Source organism: Melozone crissalis, unplaced genomic scaffold (genome assembly GCF_028551555.1).
Source record: "Melozone crissalis strain CALT ecotype California unplaced genomic scaffold, PUWL_Pcris_2 ptg000023l_1, whole genome shotgun sequence".
In the NCBI taxonomy this organism is placed as follows: domain Eukaryota; kingdom Metazoa; phylum Chordata; class Aves; order Passeriformes; family Passerellidae; genus Melozone; species Melozone crissalis.
Window position 1 is genome coordinate 22483192 of NW_026535801.1, and position 16967 is coordinate 22500158.

Below are 16967 nucleotides of genomic sequence, written 5' to 3' on the forward strand. Positions count from 1 at the left end.
TTAAGCATCAGCAGCTCATGCTGAGTGTCCACATGTCACTGGATACTGTTGTTGTTTGGTCACAGTTCATTGTCTTCAGCGGACAAAGCAACTTCTTCTAAGGCAGCAGTAGCAGAGCCCAAGAGAACAGGAAAGCAAGGCAAGCTGCATACTAAAATACCTCTTGTTCCCCTTTTCCCCCAGCAATATTCTCTGCCCTTTTAAAGACATACAGAGGAGGCCACAAGGTAAAGCACTCCATCATGGGCCACTGCCACATCAATTCATGTTCAACTGAAAGATTAAAACAGCTGAAGCTTCTCTGTTTTGTGAGAATTTACTCTGTCCCTCAGACTTCAAACATTCCTTTGGTCAGTTGTATAGAGACAAAATCTGAATTACCCATTTACACACAAAGTGCGCTGCTTGAAAGGCTGAAGTTAGTTTGAATCCAGCAAACCTAGATGAAAGCACTCAAGGCACAAGAGCTCTGAAAGACCTGATCTGTCTGCTCACAATAAGGTTTATGATGTTCACTTTAGTCCTCCACTATAAGACTTCCAAACTGAACCAGGCTTGCATCTGAATAAGGGAGATCAAATGGACTTAGGGACCTTCCAGCAAATTCTTCAGGTTGTGCTGTTGCTTACCAGACCAGTGCTTCAAACATAAATGCGACACACTGCAGCAAAAAAGTCAAGCTGAAGAGTGACTCTGCCATAACAGAAAAATAAATTCTTTTCTAATGTAGTCTTAAAAAAAGAATGCTGTAGAGTCCTCAAAGGTGCATAAGCAGATCTGACTGCTCCTGTTCTACATTTGAATGCATTCCCAGTCCACAGCAGTCTCAACCCCTTTAACTTTGAGCTGCTAATGAAATTTTAAAGATGCTTCAGCATGACACAGAACATCATCTAAAAAGATGGAAAAGTTGGAGAGCCTCCACCAACTAACCTGATATACCCCATGGTATGCTCAATTCAGCAAAAACTATTTGAAGTGCCCACTTGAGCAAGCACTTCACCAATTTCATGCTTATGTCTTGTCAGGTTCCCTTCATCACACCAATGAAATTTTGTCCTTTAAATTTCCCTCTGAATTTTTGCACTGAAATATGAAATTAAACTATGGCTAACAAGAAAAAAAAAAAAAAAAAAAAAAAGTTCAATCAGTGGTCCAGTGGTCAAGCAAAGCACTCCCCTACTCCATACTTTTTGCAGAGCACATGTCTGGGCTGAGTGACCTCAGCATGGGAGCCTCCCTAAGAAAAATGAACACTTCTCCCTAGGGCAAGGGTGAAGAGGCACAAGGCCTCTCTGCTCCTGCAGGTTTCCCTTTTTCCACTTTTTTTGCAGGAAGACTGAGCAGCCAGGCTGTGAACACTGGCAGTCCTGCAGAACTCTGCAGCACCCAGCTCACAGTGCTTATGGCTCTGATGCCAAACCAGTGCCTGCTGCTCAGCAAGGATCCAAAACTAAATGCTGACAACAAAACACCAAACATAGTAAATACAGAATGTTAAAAACATAAAACCCATTATTCTTGCAGAATTGTAGCTGTTATTTACAGAGATGCCTTTGCCACTGGTTTGCTACAGACAGGGCCACAATGAGAGAGAGAATGCCACACTTCAAAACAGTTAACCTTAAAAATACCTCATTGTTATTTAGCAACTAGTCATAAGCTCACCACATTGTCTGCAGTTGAAGAAACTGGCTCTCTGGCTCTGAAAACTATTTTCAGAGAAAATGCAGACGCCTGAAGTTTTTCCATGGAAATACACTTCCATGTGTAAATGTGAGAGTGCAGTAAAATGTAAGATTTGCTGTTCTCTATCATCTCCTGCTCACCTTCTGGCAGTGGCTGACACACCTCTGTGCTCAGGCTTTGGACTGAAAGTCAAACTGAGCTTCATGCATCTCCACAGTTGCAGGTCTTGGTTCTGGAGATGAGAAGGCTTGAAGTAACCATTATACAGCTTGTTCTCCATTTCAATCCCCACAATCTGAATGGACTGCACAAACATGTAGCTGGGCTATGGAATCATTAGCTGGGACTGAAAACTACTTTTTGCTGCAATGGTTTCCTTTGGTTGTGGAAATTTTATTCACTGTGAGAGTGCTCAAAGGAGCATTTCTGAGGCTGAGCTTAAGCAGTATTCAGTGTTTATTTCTTTTAAATGAGAAGCACCACTAAGTTCCACACATGCTCACTGTTACTTAAAGCAATCTGTTTTATCCTCAAATTGCATTTTTCTGCTCTCCCAACTACAGTATGACAGCCTTCAACTTCACTCAAGAAGACTTAATCCAATTAATGTTGCTTCTGACATAGCCAGAGGTTTACATTCCTTCTAGATGACTACCTCTAAAGACAAATATTGAGAGGATCATCCTAAAAAAAATGGACTCTGAACTTCTGGATCAACTTCTTAATATTTGTGACATTGTCCACCTACCTATTACTCCAACTTTAAGTTAAAACCAAAACTAAACACAACAAACAGTAACCCTTCTCCCTAAACCAACAAAAAATTTCCCTAAAGATACTATTTTTTAGGCAACAAATCATGTAAAAATACAAGACAGAGCACTGAAAAAATAATGCTTAATCCATCCAATACATAGGAGGTCAAACAGTAGACTGCAGTAAATCTTTACTTATCTTCAATCCTGATACCTATTCTAATACAAAGCTGCAAGTATGACTGCATGGTTGATGGAAGAAGCTCCACTGTTCCAATTTCCTGCCTTCCCAGATTTCTGTAATGATAATTTGCTGCATCTCCTCAAAGCCTGACAGATGCAAGCAGATATAAAAAATGTTAATTAAAAATAATACATAGGTAAATAAATGAATTAATAAAATCTTCTTGCCTCTTTTGGCATGGAGTCAGCCTGGACCATGCAAATGGTGAATATTTCCTGCACTGTGGTTAAGCAGATGTTATATGAGGAAGAAGGCAGTTATGCACAACTCACTAAGATGTGCAAAATATCAGGCATGATAAATTGACAACACTGTATTGCTCTCCTCTTCAATCTTCTGGATTAAGACTTGACTGTCATCTGATTTTCCTCTTGGTTGCAGTTTGAATCAGTTATTTAATATTTAGTATTACAGAACCACTTGAGACCAGTCCTGTCCTAAATCTGTATGCTCAAATGCAGTTCTGAAAGTCTTAAGAGCAAAATTTAGTAGTGCAGAAAAGAGGAAAGGAAACACAGTAATAAATTTTGAAGTAATGCAGTTTTATAAATAATAAAGTGTGTTTTTATAATTAGGCCAGAAAATATGTATAATACAAAAGGTGTTTTGGTAACTCATTCTAGGTTACATACTTTCTGTTCAATGATTATGCAACTGTTCTCTTCTGAGTACTTTGAGGGCTACATAAAATAAAAATAAGACCTCAGAGATCTATGCTCCTTGCCAAATCCTGCCCTACAACGAGATATTATCTGGAAAGCTCATGGGAAGCACACACAGAAAAACCAGAGGTTGCTGCCATGCACCATCCCTGTGGTCTGACCAGCAGACCTGTTGTCTCATCAGTGATGCTCAATGCAACTACTGATGAGTCCTGGAGAGAGAAACCAATCCAAAGCCTTTCTAACAGGGACCTCCCCTCTCCAATCTCACAATGATCTCACAACTCACCTGTCTGCAGGCACAACAGCTGCTCACTGTCCCACTCCTCTACAGCTCTAGAGGAATGAAAACTTGAATCTTCCAGACTGCATTTGAATTTCACCTGATGATGTTGTCCTGCCATGATGGCCAACATTTTTATGCATAAGGCACCCTTGTGTCAGGTAACCACCTTCTTAGACCAACTTGCATTACTTGTTTTCTTTTGCTCCCATGCTCAATGTGACTCTCCTGTAGCATTAAGTGTGTTCCAGAGCGGTTTTTGCCCTGCTGAAGCAGATGCTGAACCCTTAGGGGTATGGCCTGTGTGGAGGCAGGCTGGGTCCAGTGCTGCTTCCCCATTTCCCTGAGGGAGCTGCTGGCTGTGCTGGATCCATGCAGCACATCCCAGGCTGTGCACAGCAACCACACAGCCTCTGACTACACAGGCAGAGATCAGTCTGCCTCCCGGATCTCTGCTTTGTCTTCACATTCTGTGCTTCCATTTCAGAAGACAAACCTCCCCAACTTCCAAGTGGGAGTTGCAGGGCTATTATAGCTAAAATTGGAGGATAAGCAATGCTTATAGCAGAGTATGCAAACCTCACCTTGTCAATTTTGTTTTCCCTTTTACATGCCAAAGAAATGTATTGACTTTGTCATTTATGTTCCATCCCTTTCTGTGTCTCTCATTCATTGCTTGTTGGATCACTGCAAACTTCAAAAAAACCTCTACAAGTTGCTCATTAAAGTGAAGGCTTTTTTTGGTCCATTTTTTATTTTTAAAGATTTATTTTCCATCAGCATTCCAAGCACTGTACAAAGAAAGAGGGACAGGAAATTTTTGTACTATTGTTCTTGCAAAAGTGCTTTTATCAGAGCAGATAAAGAAGATAGAACCCCAAATTTACCAGGAAGCACCATCTAACCAAACTATATTCATTTGTCTTAAAATATTTCAATAACTAGCCATAAGGGATAGCATTAAGAATTTCAAAGCCTGCTTTCTGCAGCACATCATACTGAATACTTCCTGTCTGATAGTCACCATTTCAGGCTGTTTCAGGGCCTGATCTTAGAAGATTTACCCTGCCAATAACCAGGACTACATGAGCTGATGCACTACTTGACTCTTCTGAAAAAATTAATGAAGAATTTAAATCTCACATACCCCTTTTCAAATCTGCTAGCTTCTTGAACTTCAGGGAAGTGAAAAATAAACGTGCCTTTATGAGCAAATCCTGGTCACCAGTCAATACAAGCAGAAAGGCCTGTCACACTGATAATACCAGTAAAATGTAATGAGTTCATGGGTTTACATATAATGCAAAAGAGGAGCATAGAGATGAAGTTACTAGAGAGGTCCCCAGTGCAGCCTGGGCTCTGTGAGCTGCCACAGCAGGTCTATGGCGAGACACCAAAGCAGAAGACAGCAGCTGTATCAAACACTGGGTTACCATGTGCCTATAGCTACATTGCCTACCATCATCCCAAAAAGCAGTAGACAAACTACCAAGTTTCTCATCTCCATCAGCATCACGTACATGTTCTCACAGAGACCACCACCACTACATAAATTCAGCTACAGGCCACTGCAAGCCCCTTGCCATTGGCAGACAACTTACTAACACAGAAAACAGTGTAGTTATATGCCTAGTTATATGCAAGTGAAAAATGTTAAACAATGTGAAAGCTAATTCTCCTCTTAACTCTGTGTCTCTGTGAAGAGGCATAGTCCATGGATCTATAAAATGAAAGGCAATAAAATATGAAATAAAACTGTGTAACAACATAAATACAAGGAAGAAGAGAGAAGTAAGGATTTGCAGTGCATAAAATAAAATTCATTCATTGCTGTGTATAAAATAACATCTTACTGCCACTTAACTCTTCAGTGTTTCAAGGCACTTGTCTCCAGTTTGCCAACTTCATTTAAAACTGAGGCTGACTGAAGGTGGCAGCTTGTTCTGCCACAATGAAGAACTAGACAATTTAAGGTGCATAGAACACAAGAAAACAGTAGCTACTTCAGTCTTTTCAGGTTTCCTTTAGTTGTCTTAAATTGTTATATTGTGACTGTAATTTTGGATTTGTGTTCACATTAACTAGAACTTAAGGAGGAATTATTTAATTTCCATAATATAAGACAAGGGTGAGCCCATACAACCCACAAGAGAATGGAAACCTAGTTAATTATAACCTTGCTTAATGTACAATGATAATGTTAAGTGATGGTGTCTTGGCAGGATGAGCACATGAGTTAATTTAAATTAATTAGTTGTGTTAAAAACTGTGTCACAGAAGGCAGTAAGGGCAGGGAATTCATAATTTTAAGTAATTCAACTTGAGGAAAGAGGGAATTTCACAAGATGCAAAATAATAAGCGCTTAAAGCACTAAAGTCTTAAAACCCAGTGAGCATATTATTGAGGACATGGCATGGCCATCTTTGCCTGTCTGCTCCAGCAGAATCACAAGGAAAGAGGGCTGGCAACTCCTGACACTTAACTAATGTTGTAAGTTCCCCCTAACACCATGTTAGGGCAGTGAGAAGTCCTGAGGCCCAGCCTAAAAAGACAGATGTGCCAAGAGGCAAAGCTGAAGGCAGAAACCCACAGCAAACCACGCTGTGGCAGCTGGGTATGATTGCCCAGAGTCTGCCTTTGGAAGTGTGAGCGCTGGGCAAGCTGAGGGCTGGAGAGGAGGTACATGGAACATGTTTAATACAGGTTTATCAGAGAACAAGTGCTAGAGAAGAATTAAAATTGCTGACATGGCTGCACTGTGCTCTCACAACTTTAAAATTAGGACAGCTTGCCAGCCATTCACTTATTTGTGTGTCCAGGGACTCAAGCTACAAATTACTATGTATTATGTAACTCAAGGCAACCAATACTGTCTCACCCTCTTTCTCTTTGAGCAGGGAGGCCATCAGTGAACCAGTGCTGAATGACATAATACAAAAACATACATTTACATAAAATAAAAGGCTCCATCAATACTTTTCCATTCTGACTTCATACATGGCTTAGAGAGTAGCAGACAAAGGAATCACTAACATGCAAAACTATTGAGTGCTACTCTTGTGGAGCAACATCTTACCCTGATGTAAAACAGATCAGGATTTCTGTCATGGTTTTACATAGTCAAACGTGACTCCAGGCCTTTTTGTACAGCTCTAGTTTCCCTGACATGAGTCTCAGTATCAATGCCTCATTCACTTTTACTTTCTACAGAGGCCTTGCATTCAAGCACATCTCTCTTCAGTGATGTTACTAGACATGATTCTTTTAAGAGAGTAATAGGTCCTTGAATGTATTAACTCCAGAGTCTAAATGCAACTCTTACAGTACTATTGTAAAAAGGCAGTATTTTACATGCTTAGTGCAGATAAAAATTGCCAGATCATCTTTGTTACTCTGCACTTCAGTTACCACTTACTAGCAATTAAGAGTCTCCTTTCTCAACTCCCCTACCACCTGAAGCCATAATAAACACCTCTTGCACTCAGCAAACACACACATTCCCTGTTCTGGAACAATTTCACAGGCTCCAACTCCCTTCACGTTTCATTGAACACCTACATCCTTCATCCAAAAAGCTGCCTCACAAATGTGACTCTGCCAACGCCTGAACCTACTTGCCCCTCATGTCGTAATCCACTTATCAACACAATACCAAATATCTGATTGCCCAAGTAACAGCAACTCCCATTCCATGGAAAACAGCAAAGGAAAACAAGGGAGATAGTGCAGTTCTGTGGCCACTGAAGAGTAACAACCACATTTGCTGCAGAGCACTTTGTGGGTCTTGACAGACTCATCCCCTCTTTGCTTTTCTAGGACACTGAAACACAGTTTCATGAAAAACAGTTTTCATGAAACACTGGTTAGTCCTTCATTCCATCTAGCACTGGAGCAGTTGACAAATCAAAATTAAATGGACTCAAAGTACCACCTACCACAAATTTTTCCTCAGATCAGAAGTGTGTTAGAAGCTGGCTTAGGAGAGCCTGATGCTATTAAATACTCAGAGCTAAAAGCCTATTTATTTTCTAATGCTTTACTGCTCAACACAGAGCACAGACTGATGAATTCTTTCGCACATTCTGTTATCATGTGCATCAGCACAGTTCAGAATTTCAACAACCAAACAGCTGTCTTCATTTCTATCCCTTTCACAGTTATTTTTCCAGTACAATTTTGTAGGACAGAATTACTCTGCTAGTTGAGAACAGCAGTAAACCCAAGAAGTTGCTAACAGCCCACAGAATTTTCACACAAACGTGTATAACAAGCAAAAAAAACCCCAATTGGTATTCCTCTACATCTATACACATACATGTGCACACACACACACACTCATATACAGGCACAGCCAGATAAAATCTTCCTCCAAAGCAACAACAAAATGTGCATAAACAAAATTTCAATTCCTTAGGAAAAACAATATCTAGCTAGGATACAAGACAGAGGCTCTTCTCTCCTCTACATCAAAACTAAAAGACACCCTACTTACAGACAATTTAGTATCCAAGCTTCTTCTAGAGAATAAAGGGGAGGAAAAAATAGATCTTTGGCTCTTCTGTCTGCACATTTCCATGTTTTCACATGCAGAATGTTGCATAAACTCAAAACATCTCTCTTGGCCATATGTTTCTTCCAGACACTCCTTAGAAACCACATAAATATCTCTAATAAGCAGCTTGCTTAAATGTACATAGCTGTAGGACAGACAAGCCATCGGCCTGATGACATTCCAAAATCCCAGGCTAGTAACTTCTAGCATCACAGGTTCTCTCCCTTTGTGCCAGACAACAAGGGGAGAGGACAGAATGCTCTCTCTTTGAGAAAACCAGACATGCCTACACACTGGTACTATGAGCAGAAACAACACATGGAAACTGGGAAGACACTGGAAGTGGTTTGGGAATCACTCCTGCATTGGCTTTCTGACACATCAAACATTAACAAAGACATTATTGGATTTTGTATTCTGTGTGGCAATAAGCAAAGTAATATTCTTGATTTAGGCTGTGCCATAGGGACAGAGAGAAAAGAATAATAAAAGCCCAGCAGAAATACATGGAAGTAGAAAAGTTCATTTTGCACACTTAGTTGACCACTTTTTTTCCCCTCCTTTACGGTTGTTGGACTTTCAAGTTGAAGAAAGGAGTGCAAATGGTCTAAATTCAAAAAACAGAAAGAAAAGCTATGGATAGACTATTCTCTGCAACTAATATAGTGGGCTAAGTGCCTGAGCTTTGCAATCTGAGGTTATACTAGGTGGATACCTTTCCTAGTGACTACAAACTGTGACTTGAACTCCAGGTTTCATGCCAGAATCACCTAATCCTTGGGATACGAGGACTGACTTGCTAGTAAAATAATACTCAGTGCTGCATTTATTACTTTCTGACTGGATCATTAATCACCACCTGGTGATTATATACATTAATCACCACCTAGTGAAGTTATCTATTTCATATTTCATACAAATACTTATCACCATAACATCTTAAGCTTAAGCAGGTATGTAACACCACTAGGGTCTCACCATTAGGGTCTCTATGGCTCCAAAAATCAAATTACACCTTCTCTTCCACATTGACAGACAAAACTCTATGGCGTGAATACTGGCTATGAAAGGTTCCTGAAAAAGTAATTTATTTTCACTATAATGCTGTGACACAAACAGTATCAATAAACAGGAGATTTTACTACTGTGGTTTTCTTCATATAACCATCATCTGCCCATGGCCTGAATATCTGACAAAGACTGGCAGCAAAGGAATTACTCCAGTCAAACCAACAAAATCACCAAAAAATACTCCCCACAAAACAAAACAAAAACACTCCCCACAAAACAAAAACAAACAAAAACCCCCAAACCAAACAAACGCACAAACAAACCACAAAACACAACAAAACAAAAAAAAACCCAAAAACCCACAGAACAAAACAACAAAAACCTACAAAAACAAACAAACAAAACAGAAACAAAACAAAACTAAAAAACCCACCAAACACCCCTTCCCCCTCAAGAAGCAGCGAGCAGTGTAGGTTTTGGGGTTTCTCTGCACTCTGTTAATGATCAGAATTGTAATTGTTTGAAAAGAAGGGAAGGGTTAGAGAAAGTGAGAAATCTGTGACAATAAGAACCTAGTAATGAAGTTACTGGCATAGAGTGTTTGGGGCTGGGTCTTTGGCATCATTCATCTCAGGCAAGTGTGTTTATCATTAAATTTCACTCTCAGCTTTTGTCACATTGAAGCTACTCTACCTTAGATAGTGCCCACGCTATTCATTTGCAAGCAAGATAAAGCAGTCAAAAATGGCCTACAGCCCTTCTGGCACAGCTCCTCTTCCCTTTCATCATGGAAAAGCCACTCTGGGCCCAAGGAACACTTTGTCTAGCAGTAAATTAAATCGTCTCCATGTGAAAAGAGTTGGAGTTCTTTTTAGGCAGATCCACATTTGCCGTGGGTTCTCTCACTTTCCTTCCCACGCCACAGTCAATCAGTGCTGTTCCCAGGAAAACTGAAGCCTTCTCTGGAGGGACAACAGCAGCTCAGCAGGATGAAGGTGTAGGCAGAGATCACTGTCATTCTGCTTGCTCTGCTCTTGCTTATGAGATAAGGGCACACTTTGTTCTGTCGAAACTCTCCACTGGCACCTGAATTACTGAAGACTGGAGTGCTCCCCTTCCCATGACTGCTGTGGGAACATGAACTTCAGGAGCTCAGAGCTTCAAAGCACCTGTCACACACAGTCACTACATCTCTCAAAAGCCACCCCATTAACTCAATAGCTATGAAAAGGCTACAGACTCCATACCAAAGGATTTCTTTGGTCAAAACTTTCTGAAGTACCTTGCTTAGCACTCTGATGGACATATTTAACTAAACCACACTTTAACTGAACCCATACTGAAGGGATAAAAGGGAACCCTGGGCTCCCCGCAGTAGTCTGACTACATGCCAACAACTTTGTCCAAGATGTGTCAGGTCAGCTGGTGGCACACAGTCCACCACTGGAAATGCTCCTAGGGCAAGGCACACACAGTTGGGTTGGATAACACCACATTCCCACAGCACTAGGTAGCACAGAAATAGAGAGGCAGCTCTTACTGCACCTCCTGCAAACCATGAACAGAGAGAACCTGAAGTATTGACCTATTATTTATGCCATCTCGCTTCTGTTTGGACAAGTTTTATCATGACTGTTAAATACGCATATTGCAGAAATGCCAATAGCTCCCCCTAAACAAAGCTGGCACTATATTCTGTCAGCACTTCACTACAGCTTGACCTTACCTTCCAGTCTGCACTCATAGCTGCCATTTGCATCCCATTTTGATAATGCATGCCACAAATTCAGCACCTATTACTACCCTATCCATGCCAGTACTTCATGGTATGCTTAAATTTTTCTATCTGTAGGTTCACCCAGGTGCCCTGGCACCAGTGCAAGAGAGCGAGGTCTTTGAGCTGAGTTACAGAGGAAGCAAAATATGCCACCCAAATATGCTACCTCTAAGACTAATAAAGCAATACTTTTTCCCAAGACTCCACAGCTGACAAGTTAACTACAACTCTTGCAGAAAAAAGATTGTTCTTCACTGATCTCAAAAATTAGTAACTCTTAGGCCAGCAGCTGCTGGCAACAAAATGACCAAGCCATTTTGTCATAATCTCATCATGCCTTGATTTATTAAACATTAAGGAAGGAGGATTTTAGCTGTAAATACCAAAGAACAGACTTAAGCATTCTGACACCTAAGTTATTCTGTTTAATAAAGGGCAGTCATCTTTAGACAATTTATCTTCTGTCTTCTTTTTATTTAACAACCCAACTGCCTTTTATCTTTGTTCCTCCATTTCACATGTGCATCAGCTTGTATGGCTAAAGGTAGTGCTGTAAGGACAGCACACTAACATCAGGTGATTTGGTATTAGCTGGTGCCCTGATAGTATAGAATCACAGCAACATGATTTCTGCAAGCTTTTGACCACTGAAAATCCCTGAAAAGTACAATCTGACTCCTTCAGGAAAATGAAGATTATTTTTCTCATTAGTTATATTCTACCAATTTGTATAATTTTCTAATTGTCTGCAAAAGTACCTGTGAAAAACAAAGGGGAAAACTGATGAGAACACAGGCTCAACAAGACACAAGAAGAGAACATGCATCCTTACATGCTCTCACAGAACTTCCTAAGGGTGCTGGGCTTCTCCTGGTTGCGCCTTTGTCGGAACCAACGCTGAATGCTGCGCACATCCCAGTCCAGCTGCTTGGAGAGCCCTTCCAGCCTCTTCTCATCTGGATGCTACAAAACAGAGAAGCACAAAAATTATTTTCTAGCTCAACTGCATTAGCACTTTAAATTCAGAACCACTGAAATTGACTCTAGCCTTCTTACCAAGGCTGTCAGTCAGACACATGGATACACAGAAATAAATTCACAGAAATCTCTACTGGCAGATTCCCGTCAGAATACATTTACAATGACAATTAATCTAGAAGGACAGATGCTGTAACGTGATGTGCAGATCCATTACTGATAAAAAACTTTAAAGGGACAATGGGATTGAAACTTGCTTGAGACTTGGAAGTGAAATTTAGCAGCCATAAAATGCCATGCATTTCTGGAGCAGTGGCTCTTACAAACACTCCACTGCCTGCCACACACTAATACCTGCTCCACTCTCCTACATCAGGACATTTGTCCTAGTACCTGTTCCACTCTCCTACATCAGGATCTTTGTCCTATGGACTCTTGCACTAGGGAAGATGGTTTGACTGACACACAAAGAAGATAAATCCCATGTTTCTGCACAATAATGTTAAAAAATGAGGTCGCTAAACAAAGTAGCAACTTCAAAAGGCAAATCACCTTGACAACAGGGAGACATTTTCTGGAATTGTTTTCTGTAAAACTAAATACACACAAATATTCTCCAAAGCAGAAAATGTAGAAGACTCACACCATTAGTGTGGGTGCAAACCAGTGCAGAGGTAAGGCAAAAGAAAATTAGTTTGTCTTTAATTTGAAGAGCAGTACAGGAAAAATCTCCAATCATAGAGCAATTCTACATGTACAGTGAAGCATATGTACTTCTTATGTATTTCTCCTGATCACATAGTTTTTTTTAAATAAACAGAAAAATGCACAATCTGTTTTCTGGAACTTTAGCTTTATTTCTACAAATCAGTTACATATATTGAATGAAGTACAAGAGCTCTTACAAAAAAGAGCCTTAAATTTTTAACTGTTGCAAGACACGGACGTGCAAGACTTCTGTTAGGCTGAAATTTTGTCTATCAGCCTCCAAGAAAACACAGGAAAAATAGAGAAATGAAAGGATGAGACAAGAGAAGGTTGAAGTTGGATGAATTTGGCATCCATCTCAATAAAGTTTTATAGTCTACCAAAGTATCTACTAGTTTTTCAATGGAAGGTTAAGAAAAGCAATTTCCGTAACCTTAGAAAAATGAAATGTTTGATGCAGCTCTTGGGAGTTTGACTAGAGAGAACTGCTGTATAGGATTCAAAAAAGGCAGGGAGCTAAATGGGACACCTTCTCTGAGAGCAGCTACCAGATTCTTGCAGGAAAGCAGATACTTTTGTTTGGAGCTCTTCACAGTCACAGGTATTTCAGGCCCTGTGTCAGACTACCAGTTTTTATGACAAAATATTAAAAACAAACAAACAAACAAACAAACGCACAACTAACAAAACCTAACCATTCTTCCTTCAGCAGAGTCTGTATGAGAGTATATCCTGAAGCTTTCAGAAGCTAGGCACACACAATTCCCTCCCTAAAAACAGGACAAAACTCACAGCAAGTGCCATGGTGATCTCTGGGTAGTGTAGGACACACAAGCAAGACAGATCCACAGCCTATTTCACTGTCTGTGACACTGAACCCAGTTTTGTCCTCTATGACTTTAATACTCTCTGTTTACACTGCTGCCCAGCTGCAGTCTGGAGCCAAGGTGGGAATGCAAAGCTCCTGCAGAAAAATTTGGGATGCTTGAAAAGCATGGACAGAACAACAAACAGGTTGAGATGTCATAAGGTGAGAGATGTAGAGACAGATACGTAAGTTGTGGGGGGGAAAATCTTGTACAAGAAAAATATGCAAGCTGCAAATAAAACATTTTTCAGTCAGTTTCTCCCCACTTTTCTATGTTGTTCTCCTTTAGCTAGGACAGCAGCAAAACAGGCCTTTCCCTAGAAGGGATAGCTTTGAAGTTTCATGGAAAACTTGGTATCAATATTACTGGCTTACAATGAACCCTTGTTTTCTAAAAACCCCAACAATTTTGCAAAAATTGATACAAAATAGGTAAGAAGCAAAAACAGATCAGAAGCAAAAAAATGTAGGTGGCCATATGGCATCTACAAAGTTTCTGTGACAATTTTTTATTGAAAACTTACAGGAGACATCATAAAGGGATACACAACCACGCAAGCTGGCATTAATGACATCCCCAATATCTAAATTTCTGATTTGAGGTGCAAAAATGCAGTGCTGCATCTGTTAGCCTTGCTTTGTTCAGACATAGTTTACAGTGCCACAAACCACTTCACAAGGTAAATATTTTAGTCAGACACAGTACCTTTGTAATAGCTGTGAAAACCTTCTCCAAGATAGCATTAGGTTGAGCTTTCTGTGGTCCATTGGCTTGGACTTTAAGGCCTAAGGCACATGGTTTAGCAATGAACCTGTGAGAAACAGAAAAATGAGAGAAGAAAACATTCAGTTATTTACTTCATTTCTGTTACCAATCAATGGCATGTGGTAAATGTCAAACATTATAACCCTGCCAACAAAAACAATACTTAGTTTTACAGCTCAAAAGCAAGCTCATATAGGCAATTACATCACAAAGTAAGGAACATCACTTTGAAAGATGAAAGGAACTCCTGGAACACATGAAACAGAGGATTTTCTTTCATGTTGTAAAGAAAGAGATTAGAACAAAAGCATAAGAAGAATGCCTCCTAGAGAAGCACCAACTAAAGAGAAGAGCAGGACAGCTTGAGGAGCATATAATATTATCCTCCAAACACAGTCTTTTTAAAAATCAGTTTCCAAAGTAGCTACTGCCTCAGGACTCCTTTGGCACAGTGGAATTTCAGAATCCTGAAAGGCAGGAAGCACTTAAGCTGCCCAGTCAATGCAATTTCCTAAAAGCATAAAATTTACATGGTACAGAGACACAAGCAATACTCTTCTGCTGAAGTATGAGGCTGTCCAAAATCCTAACACCAATCCCTAAGTTCTCTGAGACATTTTAGAGTTGAATTGTGTAGTTTACATATAGTCAACAACCACCACTCTACTCACAAAAAATTAAATTATTTGTAACTACGAGCCTAAATCTGGAATTCCTATGAAAGCTAAAAGCACTGTATAGGAATCCCATTCATCTCTGAACACCATGAACCTCTGCTGTCTTTGAGCTATATAACTCATTACTTCACTCAAACAGCTTCTCTTTCCCTAAGCTTCATTCGCCAGCAAGGACCAAAACAACACTTGGTACTTAAATGGTTCCACATTTATCCAGCTGAATGACCACAAGCTACAAAAAAATCCCAGAATTCTTATGCACACACAAGCCCCATTTTAAGCCCTGTTGTGAGCTACAACTGCTGTTTCTGCCATGTTTAAGACAGCACTGCTGATTAAAGGGAATTAAGTCCTAATCAGTGTGATAGTGGTTACAGCAATAGCATTTGGTAAATAAAGATGAGTGATGCCAGACCACCTTGTTTTCCTGGACAAAAATTCTTGATACATTGACACAAATCCATATGAAAGGTAATTCTATAGCCTGAAATTATGTTGGTGATTGACTGAGAGGACAAATATTCAAAAACACATGCAATGTTATCAGTGATCTCACTATTTGCTCCTAGCGTGTTACAGAAGGAAAAAACCCCTCACACTCTGTAAAACTTTGGTGGCAATCTAAATTGATTGCAGAGTGTAACCATCATGCTACCTCTATAGCATCAACCAAATTAAAGGCATTGCATCAGGTGTAACTTCCCTGCTTTTTAGAGTTCAGAGCTTTGATGAACCCAGTTTCACTACTAAGCTCAAGAAGACAATTCAGTCTTCTGCTCATGAAAAAGAAGCATGTAAGCTCTGCATGTTAGGTGTAAATACAATTTAATCAAGGGACATTGGAAATTTGTATGTTAGTTAAAGTATAAGCTGATAAAAGAAGTGAGAATTGCATTCTTGATTTCAATACAGACATAACCAAAGCAGTGCCGGTAATTGCTGCTAGCTGATAACCAAAAAGATAGCTGAAGAAGCCAATGCAATTTGATTTCAGAAGTTTACTTTACTAAAGAATCTAAAACATTTCATAATGTAACAATAGGGCTCAGAATATTAGCATCTATGTTCTTATTTTGTATCAAAAAGCTGTAAAATAGCTAGAAATTCAAGTCTTTAATAATAAAGACAATAAAAACATTTTCCTGAAGAGTAAGCCATAGAGCTAGACAAGAGTCAATCCTTAAAGAGACAATAAAGCCAATGTCAATCACTATTAAAGCTAATTTTACGAAGCCGTTAGAGGAAACATTTAAAAGTAGAGGGACAGGGGAATGCTGTAGGCAGAGTGAAAACAAATAAAAGAAACAGAGGACAACTGCAGCAGCTTTGTGCATTCACAGAGGAAACCAAGCTCAGCCTCCATTATCAACAGCAAAATCAAGAAACAGTTATTAAATAACCACAAAAATCAAAATCAAAATTGTTTCAGATGGAGTTTCTGTCCACTTCTTAAGTCAGTCTCCTCTGAAATGAGACATGATTTAGGATTTTTGTGTTTATTTGGAGGGTATGGGGGGGTTTTATTTGTTTGCTTGGGGGTTTTGCTGCTGTTTTGTGTGTTCGCTATTCTTTTAACAAAATACATCTTGCAACCTCTGTTTTGCTTTTCTCCTTCTCCAGAGTGAAGGAATGTGATAGCCATGCTATAACTCCAATAGAGAGGCAGTTCCCTAAACATACTAATTTAAGAGGAAAAAAGCAGATAAAAAGTCCCAGCTAGAAAAAAATTCAACAAGACATAAGTCCAACATGTTTCATGCTGAGCTGATATTAATTTAAATCTAAGCCAGCCAGCTACGTTTGCTTAAATTATATTAAAATTACATGTGATGTTAATGAATAGCCTAGGTAAATCCAGGACAAAGCACAGACCCAGTGGAGTTTTTTTAACCTTAAAATTATAATATAGATGTTATACCCATTACCTAAAGCAAAACACATTTTCTAAACACAAACATGAGCTTTTCTGCCTTTGTTGCTTATGTTTGTCACGTGC

At 39.6% G+C, this 16967-nt stretch overlaps 1 protein-coding gene across 1 annotated transcript in view; it reads right to left on the bottom strand.

Moving 5' to 3' along the window:
• The window catches only part of CERS6 (ceramide synthase 6), a 93084-nt gene that overhangs the window by 46459 nt on the left and 29658 nt on the right, over nucleotides 1-16967 (bottom strand). The window contains exons 2-3 of the mRNA XM_054277989.1: nucleotides 14235-14340; nucleotides 11807-11937 (exon numbers count right to left, since the gene is read on the bottom strand). Coding sequence (XP_054133964.1) covers nucleotides 11807-11937; nucleotides 14235-14340 — 237 coding nt within the window. The remainder of the gene's footprint in view (nucleotides 1-11806; nucleotides 11938-14234; nucleotides 14341-16967) is intronic.